The sequence below is a fragment of the Macadamia integrifolia genome, unplaced genomic scaffold, assembly GCF_013358625.1.
Source record: "Macadamia integrifolia cultivar HAES 741 unplaced genomic scaffold, SCU_Mint_v3 scaffold478, whole genome shotgun sequence".
Classification (NCBI taxonomy): Eukaryota; Viridiplantae; Streptophyta; class Magnoliopsida; order Proteales; family Proteaceae; genus Macadamia; species Macadamia integrifolia.
Genome location: NW_024870462.1, coordinates 51 through 10000, shown reverse-complemented (window position 1 = coordinate 10000; position 9950 = coordinate 51). Strand labels below are relative to the sequence as shown.

The 9950-nt window shown below is 46.7% G+C and overlaps 2 protein-coding genes across 2 annotated transcripts in view; both read right to left on the bottom strand.

The window, feature by feature from the left end:
• LOC122068899 (NADH-ubiquinone oxidoreductase chain 2-like) overlaps positions 1 to 2297 on the bottom strand; it is a 6309-nt gene extending 4012 nt beyond the window's left edge. Inside the window, exon 1 of the mRNA XM_042632808.1 lies at positions 1 to 2297. This exon is cut by the window's left edge and continues 1285 nt beyond it. The gene's annotated coding sequence lies outside the window, so the exon portion shown is untranslated.
• Positions 2298 to 6046: 3749 nt separating this feature from the next.
• On the bottom strand, positions 6047 to 9548 carry LOC122068889 (ATP synthase subunit a). The gene has a single exon (XM_042632801.1). It carries the CDS (start codon positions 6801 to 6803, stop codon positions 6075 to 6077), a length of 729 nt encoding a protein of 242 aa, XP_042488735.1. The 5' UTR covers positions 6804 to 9548; the 3' UTR covers positions 6047 to 6074.
• Between the last annotated feature and the right edge of the window lie 402 nt (positions 9549 to 9950).

Genomic DNA, 9950 nt, shown 5'->3' with positions numbered 1-9950 from the left:
AAATTCTTCTCTTCTCTTCTTGCTTATCACCGACTTTCCGAGCGTAGTCTGTAGTAGGGAGGGCCATTCTCGCAGGAAGTAGCATACTCATGTTGCCTGCTTTCGTTCCTTTCGTCTCGAAGGCCGGTTCAGTAATAGTTCAAATCCTTCTAACTGGCTAGTGCATTAAGGATCGAAGACCTCCGGGCCAGCAGTGAACGAAGTGTTAAAGTAGAGAGAGAAGCGAATTAAAAACCCTCAGCCGGCCAAGCCAAACTCCAGCGTTGCTAATAGTCAACTTGGCTCTTGTTTGTGGCCTTCCTTCTCTCCGGGGTAGCGTCATTAGTCGCAATAGTCCTTCTTAGTAAACTACAGCCTCGTTGTTAATTGACTATTGACTCGCCCCCACACCACAGGCTCGATAACTAGTGCGGGAATGCTGGCTAGTATAACAGCCCTTCCAGTCTCGAAATAGGCTGTGGCGTCAGGAAAGAGTGACGAATATCGATTATTTGTAGGGGCTCGTGCCTTCGTTCCAGCTAGAGTAGTTTCTGTCTGTCCTCCGGCAGCGAGTGGAGTAGATGAACGTAGCTAGTATAGTCTATAAAATGATATTTTAGTTTTTTAGATTATTGTACCGTCGGGGAGATTATTGTATAGTGGGGGCTCTTCTCTTAGGGTTTCGAGTTGGAACCTCTAGTCTCGGTCTCATCTCACAGCAAGCTGTGTGGTCTAATCCTAGCTATAGGTCCTTCGTCCATTAGTCGGTATTCCGTTAGCAGTTCACGAAGTGAACGAGTTCAGGAGGGCTCCTTCACGGAGTTAGTGAGGCGACTGAACGAACAGAAAGCGGGGAGGCGGCTACAGTACTTAAGACCCTAAAACACGTATACCGACTGAACGAAGGGTTCAGGAAGTATCTCCCCCACTTACTATATAGGGCTGACGGCACTCAACTAAGGGACTTCGGGCCAGAAGAAAAAAAAAGACTGTTTACTGACGGGACTAAGGGACGAGACGAAATAGATCTTTGGCTTTCGAGTATTCACCTCCTTCCCTTGTCAGGCCTTTTCGTCGAGATAGTCCGGTGTTATTCGAGTTCCTGCTGTAAGCCTAAGCCTAATAAGGTTCTTTATTCCTCTTCATTTTCCCTAAAATCTCGTGATCCTAACCCTCTCTATTCCTTATACCCGGGAATCTATTTTTTGCCTCCCTTCTTCCAACGAGTTCAGTCAAGCGAGCGATGAAGCGAGCCCTTAAAAGATAGTCATCCTTACTTGACTTCTCTAGCGTTGAACGAGTTCCGGGCTAAGGACGAAGCTCGTACTTTAGGTGGAAGCTTGTGGAGAAGTTGAGCTTGGACCCCCAGATCCAATAACCGTTTGAACACTTCTGTCCAGAACCTCCCAGTGAACCTAGGGTCCTATCACTGATGATGGTCCGGGGTATGCCCTAGTACTTTAGATCATCTTTAATAAATCATCTTGCAGCTTATTCTGCAGTACAGTTAGTAGGGGCTGGGGTGAAGATGGCATAGAACTCATGTCTAGTACAACCTTTACCTGCCCAGATCTCGATTATGGAACTTCTGTCCACTTCACAAGTCCATCGGGCTGGCAAAGGCTAGCACAAGCAAGCGTCCCTAATTCCATTCCACCTGAAGGTTTGCAAGCTATGGTGGGAAGTCTATTTTCTCCCCAACCAATTACCATCACTCAGAATGATTTTGACATTCGCAATCCCCATACTCGACCCCTGTATGTAGAGGCCTTTGTAGACCACTACCAAATCAAGAGGGTGGTCTACGATCAGCTCGACCACCGGGAACGAGGGAGAGGCATGCATGGTACCGATTCGATTCACCATACCACCGTTGAACCATCCGACCACCCACCAAATTGAGAGAGGGGGGTTGTTAAAGCATCTAGAATAGATGGTAGAATCCGCTCCCTCTCTTATTGAAACTCAGAGGAATAGAAGTGGGCAGGGCTCGTTGATGATCGCCACTGTCTCTTCATAACAAGGTGGTGGCAGGACCGTGGCTAGATGTATCCGGTTAGTAAGAATGAAAGGTAGTCTAGGGATGGATCGTATCCCCATTGTATGACTCTGTAACGATGGGACCGGTAGTAATGTGTACGTAGCTTTACATAAGTGCGGAACCGCTACTGCCTTGAGGATAAGGATAGTTGTTACAGTTAGGTTCTATGGCCAATGTAGCTAAATGAAACCTGGCTGTCTTTAGGCAGATTGTTGGATGACAGGTCAAGCTATGGGGACAGGAGAACTAATCAATCAGTCTGTTCTGTCCCCTCTAGCCAGCAAGTTAGCTTATCTGTAGCGAAGCTTGCTATAAGGTTAGCTCGTAAATCAGATTATTTTAGCAGAGAGGTAGCGCTAGCTACTTGTTATAGAAGGGTAGCTCGAAGAGGGAATGAAGTAAGCCAAGCTGGAGTTCTGGAGTGGAACGGAACTTTTGTTCGAGTGGGTAAACAGATGGCAAGACGGGGAAGAGAGCTACGGTAGTAGTTCGTAAACCAACGGTTCGGGCTAGCGGTATAGGAGTGGATGTTTCAAGAACGAAAAAAAGAGATCGAATAAGGTGAGCTCGTAGATCAGTGCTATTCGTAGATCATAGTTCAGCTAGCGGTAGAAGTGTGGACAGCGAGTCCGCAAACCTGAATTGAGGTGAGTAGCCGGGTAACGAGTGAAAGCTCTGGCCCGCATGACAGAGAAACTAGCACCCGTAAGTAAACAACCTTAATTCATGAATTAGCCAGCAAGCTAGGAGTTCAAGTCACAGTAGTAGTTCGTAGGCAGGGAAATCAAAACCGTAAGTAAACTAGTTGCTTCGCTTAGCCTACTGTGTATCCTTCTAACAAAGCAAGCTACCTCTAACAAGCAAGTAGCTACCGCCCGTTCGCTTCGCTTCTGGTTTTGCTTTCGAGCCTTAGTTCCGCGGGCTTACCTAGCTGCCAGAAGACTTAGCTGACCTCACGAGCTGCTACTTCCACATCAGCTACTGCGCTACTTAGCTTTCACTAGCCTGCCCTTTAAGTACAGTTCAAGTTTGAACCACGAGTAAAATATCATAATGCCATATCTTACTGCGGGGGCTGCGACTTTCTCTCTTTTGCTGTGGAAAGCGACACTAGCTGGCTTGTTAGGGTTAGCTGGAGTAGCTAGTTTACTCAGATAAGTAAAGGCCGTACTCCTTCCTGCGATCAGGAATAGCGGCCTTTGAGCTCTAACTCAGAACAGCAAAGCTACAGCTCCTTTACTTAGCTGCAAGTTCCAAAGGGTGTTAGAAGCTTGAAGCTAAGGGTACAAATTTAGAGGATTAGATTACTGGGTTACCTGTTTGTTTCAGTCAAGCTCGCTGCCTAATCAGATGCTCCAGTTTCGCTTTAGCTCCCTAGCTACTAGCTCTAACTCAACAGCCACAATACCTTACTTTGCTTTAGCTGAACAGTTCCAATCCTTACTTGGCTGGAAGTACAAGAAGGTGCGTAGCTTGCTTGTCACACAGGTCGTCTTTGGCTCGTCTCCTTCCGCGATACGCACTTGGTAGTAGCCCGACCGTAGATTCAACTTCGAGAAGATAAAAGCTTATCTGGCCAATCCACCTGTTCTGGCTCCACCTTAACCTGGCCTTAGTTAGCTCTTTCGGACTAGCCTTTTGAAGCTTTCTCGCTTCCTCTTAAAGGGGAAACACCCGCTAAGGCACTAATAACAGAAACAGCTAATACCGTTCCTCCCCTATCTCTTAAAGCTTCTGCCTTCAGACTTGCCTTGCTTTCCTGCCCTCGGCCTTCAGACGGGATGCTCTAGTTGCTGCTGCTCTTAGCTGAATGCCTTTCTTCGCCCTACAGCTAGTGGAGACAACGACTAAGAAGATTGACGACAGGAGAACACCGTGGCTTTACGACTTTTCTGTTATTACTAATCCTTCCCTTCTTTCTAGGCCTGGACTAATGCTTTCTTATGTCTGTCATTAGCTTAAGGCTAGTGTAACGGAGGGCTTCCTCGCAAGAAAGAAGCTTTATAGTCAGGGGTGAAACGGCTTGTTTGGCTTTCTTCTTTCTGACTACAAGGACTAATGAACTTCTTTTTTTTCCGTACGCTAGGATCGTTCAGGCGGAAAACCGAGTTGCGTACTGGGTGAAGTTTAGTCCTTCGGACCTTTCAATCTCACTACCTTATTAGTATTAGTCCTTCGGAGGCCACTCGCACACTTTAAGGGCTGTTAAAGGTATTGCACTACGATAGACTCCTGCCGTTGCTAAAGGTAAGATTTGAAAGCCGCTTAAGCAAAAAAAAAAGATTCCTAAATGGTCAAAGTCTATCTTGTCTTTACCACGAGTCATTTTCCTTGGCTAACAAACATTGTCGTTTTGCCCAGCAAGATACGGCCAAAAAGCCGTATCGCGCTAGGCGCTCACGTTTTTTGGCTTCTTCAATTGTGTTTCTCCCTCATAGAGGAAATAAGTAAGGTGGTATACCATAATAATCCGCTTATTGGAACTCCTTCTAATGACCTATGCATTCTGTTATCATTTCCAGTTGGACGATCCGTTAATCCGGAAGAAACTCACTGTTTCCATTTTTATTTTAGGGCAGTCGCTCTGCCTTGGAGCAGATGAAGCCTTCCTTCTTTCTTATCGGTCCGCTTTGGCTCCTGATCTTGAGCTCGCTGTTCTTGGCCTTAGGCTTGGCTTCTTCTTGGAGTCCTTGCCTTTTCGAGACTTTAGGCCCTTGCCCTTGGCCTGGTCTCGACTCCCCCTGGCTAAGTACTTTCAATGACGCAGGCTAGCTGCCTGTGCCGCCCCCCCCCTATCTAGTAAGTAAAGGGACATTTTGGCGCTGGTTGGAGCCCCTTCATGAAATCGAAGAGCCGGTCCTCTTCCGTCATATCCAAAATGTCCAGGGAGAACTACGAAAGAGATGGCCTTCACATACTCGCGTATGGGGCCTGTTTGCTTCAGGCTCATCAACATGGCGGACCACAACCGGGCAGGAACCCTCAATTCTGCCTGAAACTCGTCCCCCAAATTGATCTAATTGCACTTCACGCTCCGCGTTCTTTACGTCTTTTGGTCCGCCACCAGAACTTGGCTGAACCATCAAGATACATGGCAGCCGTATTCACCGACGTCTCCTCGGACGTTGTCCGACAAGCCGCTCCATATCCCATTGTTCTCTAACGCCTTAGCATCTCGGGTGCCAACGAATGCCTTTGGTTTCGCTTGATTCGAACCATCTCCGTCGAGCCACTGCTTACGGCCTTCTTTAGTATGGTGACCTCGTCCGTCAGGCCACCCATTTGGGCTCGAAACACTTCCACGACCCCCTGTCCTTGGCCTTCCATCATGGTCCGCCTGACCAGCCTATCTTTCTCCAGAGAAGCCGCTCGAAATCTGTCCCTTCAGTTGTGTAACAAGGCGATCCACACGATCACGAGTCCGCTCCCGTCGAGCCTCTTCGACGGCACTAGCCTACGGGTTCTTCCCACTAGCCATGGCTTGGCCTAACCTTTGGCTCTGATACCACTTGTCAGCCGTAGGGAAACGCAATGAAGGTGTTACTCTGGCTGTTTCCCTCCTCTTTCTCTTATTCCCTTGTGACTCTTCCCATTGGTATTGATTGAAAGAGTCCGCATGAATAAGGAACTCCATTGGATGACACAGGATACACGGCAGGGCAGAAAGAAGGCTCCTCAATCTAATCAAAAAGACATCCGAAGATCTCCCAAAAAGGAATCGAAACAGAAGGGCGCTATCTTAAGGGTCCTCCCGCGAAAGCTCAATAAAGAAGCAGACCAATTAGCAAAAGAGGCCAGGCCGCCTCAGGCGGACCCTGAGAAGGTTTTGGTCGAAGCTAGAAGACGGCTGGACGAACTGAAAGACAAGATGAGAGTCATTAAGTGGGCTGTTGAGGGCGCAGGTGTCATTGTGATGCCTTGCCCTTTTTCGCTCCTGCAATCAAACTAAAGCGCTAACGAGCAATCAAACAAAGGAAAGCCTTTATTGATTTGATATAAAATCGCTCACCCGGTGATCGTAGACCACCCTCGCTTTTTGTTCAATTATAAATTTTTAACCACTTTGATGGAGATTTGTAGCATCATTCAAGTAAATACAGATTGAGATCGTAGAAACATGAGCTTGTGATATAGCTACACCTAATTCCGGACCGGTTAATGCAAGAACTATAAATAAAGGACCAGGATCTCCTATGAAATATAAAATATCATTCATACATAGCATAGTCCAAGCGGACCCACTTAAAATCTTTACTGAACTATGACCGGCCATCATATTAGCAAATAAACGTATTCCTGAGCTTAATGCGCGAAAACAATGAGGGATTAGCTCAAGGAGTACTAAAAAAGGTGCTAACGGCAGTGGGACTCCTGCGGGTAATGAGAAGCTTAAAAAATGAAGCCCATTTCTTTGAAATCCCACAATAGTAATGCCAATAAAAATCGGAAATGAGAGACCCAAAGTAATGAGAAAATGACTTGTAACTGTGAAGCTATAAGGTATCATACCCTGGGGATTACGAAATAACGAAAAAGTAAAAGTGACCGAGATGCGAGGGGAAAACTTTTGTTTAACATTTCCGGAAAGACCACCTATTTGTTCGTTTACCGGGTTCGGCACGAAATCATGAATAAGCTCTACCAAGGATTGCCAAGCATTTGGTACTGAGTTTCCCCCTCCGTTTTTAGTAACAAAATGAACCAGAAGTAGGACCAAACTGAGAGTTAGCAGCATAGACAAAGATGGATTTGTGAATGAGAAATACAAGTTTCCTATATTCATAGGAATCAATGGGAGAATGGCAAATTGCTCAAGTGGGCTGTTGGGCGTAATCGTAAGAAACACTTTTTATTTAATCCCTGTAGTTCCGCTTCATGCTCTAAAAATTCAGAAAGACTTGTCGGAAATCGCCGGTTGGGTTGGTCCGACCAAGAAAGGCATGGGAGCAAAGAATCCACTCCCTCAGCGAAGAAGAAAGTCCTGAGCGCTAGCGCGCCAGAACCAAGCAACGGCTAGCGCGCCCTTTAGAGTAAGTAAAGCGCGGTAGCGCATCCAGCAATCAAACTACTTCGCCCCTAACAGAGTCAAGGCAACGGTGCTCTACGATCAGCTAGCTCAGCCGTTGCTTGGTTGCATGGGGCGCGTTAGCACGCGCAGTAGTTTGATTGCTGCTAGCGCGGCGCGTTAGCGCAGTAGTTTTCTTGCTCCATAAGCGCTGACGCGCGCCAGAAAGAAGCAAGTCCTTCCGCGAACAAGCAACGGTGGTCGTAGATCAGCTAGCGCTCAGGACTTGCTTCTTCGCTTATGGACTTGCTTGGTTCTCGCTTGGGCCGAGTGTTGTAAAGACTGGCTACCTATAAAGATCCATCACTGCACACTTTCTATATATCTGTCTCCATTATCGGCTGCATGCTCTAGTTATGAATCGGGTATAGAACCAATGGGGATGCTTGGTTACAATTCCGAATCCGCTATTACTGCTTTAGTTTTTGTTGTTTTTGATGTCGAAACGGTCTTTATCCATGGGCAATGAGTTTCGATGTATTGGGCGTATCCGTATTTATATTATAGAAGCTTTTATTTTCGTGCTTGCTTGTCTCGCTCTCATATTGGAAGGCTAGGTTTGGAACCCTCTAGTAACTGAATCGCTAGAAAGATCTCTTCTTTCGTTTAAACCAAACCTAGGTGGGCCCTAAACCAAAGCTTTGATCGCTGCGCTTCCCCCTTATTCTTAGTCCTCTTACCATACACCACTTCGAATGGTGACTTCCCCCCTTACTTAACATAGGCCGATTCACATCGTTTTTATAGGAAAACTCTGCAGTTGGAAGAACTTATTCCCACTTGCTCGGTCTCCCTTGCACTAAGCTCCTCAGCAAGTCTTCCAGTAAACCGACGACTGGAGTCTGGCCGTCCTGAGTGAGTTGCACTGCTAAACCTCAGTTCAGTGCCTAATTTCTTCCATAGCACCCTCCATTAGATTAGAGGGCAGACTGGTGTCTTGATCGGACGTAATGCTCCCCTTTCGTCATAAGGCGTGGTTTATCACAACCTAATTCTGATCCAATCACGATCATGGGGTAGCCCGGTTCTAATTCCATATGCAGATTCTAATTTCAATCAAGACCCCGAAGCTTATTTAGTTCCAGATGATGCAGAGCCAATTCTAATTCCGGATCCAATCCCATCTCCTGAGCTATACCTAACACTTCTGAAAATGTAGATTTGCCCGGACTTATTTAATAAGGCGAGATGGAGACCCTGATTTGGACCCTCGTGATCGAGCTTATGATTGTCAAGAACGCGGAGCCATAGTCAAACGATCCAAACCAGGTTGAGAGCGTCGAAGCAACTCCACCTGAAGCACTCACTTCTACTCCTGTCCTGCTGTGGAAGCAGTGGCCGGAAGCTTCACTGTGGAGGCAGGCGGTCTGATGGAGCTGATTAGATCCACAACCGAGATGGAGCCATCCCTGGAACCCAGGAGCGAAGCTATCCCTCCGGAGGCTGGCCCACAAGAATCCATCTCAGGATTAGAACCTGCAATACAAAGACTAACCATGGAGGTCACTGAAGCTGCTGAATCGACCTCTGAGAAGGAAGAAGAACAAGAGCTACTGCGGTTGAGGAACAAGCCGTCGTGGCTGCACCTGTCAAGTTACACGATCTTTCTCTTTGCCCGCTTTGATTAGGCTTTATTCCCGAGCGCTCTTTTGAAATGCTCTGGTGGAGCTGGAGAAGCAAGACTAGCCCTCATTAGTCAAGCTTCGGCCTTGCCTTTCTAATCGGCATCTTTTGATCGTTTCACTGTCATAATGGGAAAGATCCACTACACTGGCCCGAGAAGGTGTGTAAACGGTCACTCTATAACTAGTTGGTATCAATGGACACTATTTTCATTTATCAAACAAAATGAAGTAGGGACCTAAGCACGAAGCTATTACACAATCAAAGCCTTTTTCATCTCCTGCGAACAGACGCACAAGATAACCTTTGGTACACGCCACTAGCTGTTTAACCACTTTACCGAGAACAGTCAAATCACACAATTCATTGGCTTCTCCTCTAAGGAAGTAAAAATGGTCGATTACTAATAAACCCCGGTGCCTGTCCCCTAGTTGAAGTGAAAGAAAGCCACCCACCCTAAGGGAGAGAAGAAGAGTTGTCCCCTCTGTTCCCCCGGGGGTGTAGTCTTTAGTCCCCAGTTTTGGATGAATCAAGATGGGGCCGAATGGACTTCATTTAAAGGGAGGTCTCTAGCTCTCACTCGCCCTTGATTCCCGGATTCATTCTCGTCCTGATCCACCATGGAGTAGCTGCTTACTTATAGCTCAGCCTTCCTCTTACCTTCTGTTGCTTGTACCGTGACCGAATGCCATACTCACTTATAAGATAGCCGAAGGAGTCTCTTTCTGTCTGGAGGACTTCGAACCAAGCATGATTTAGCCAGATTCAGAATCAACATTAGAGAAGCTTCATTGCCGTAGACTAGCCTTATTGAGACTAAACGTACTTATTGAAAACTTGCTTATCTATGATGAATGTCAATAGCTGTTGCTGTTCCAGCCATTTTATTTTTCTAAATGGGATAGCTATAAGCTCCACCGCGTTAGTAATTTCTTGATATAGCTGATCCACGGCAGGGTCAAAGCTTGACGTTGAGGCTCTCCCTCACCCAACTCATCGGAAATTCAATTCCATTTCTTACGCTTTCATGAATTCTTAAGGAATTGTTTCATAAATGGCCCTTCCTCTTACCTTCTGTTGATTAATTACTTACCCACAAGAGGGAAGCTAAACTAAACGAGAAAATAAGAGCCTTACCCAGATCGAGATGAACTTCGCTACCTGAACTATGGGTCCTGTCGTCCGCCTAATTAGTGGGGATCAAACGGATCGCTAACGAGCAAGAAGCCTACGCACTTGCCT

What these genes read in the sequence shown, in the direction of transcription:
- LOC122068889 (XM_042632801.1), bottom strand. Translation starts at nt 6,803, where the DNA reads ATGAATATAGGAAACTTGTATTTCTCATTCACAAATCCATCTTTGTCT.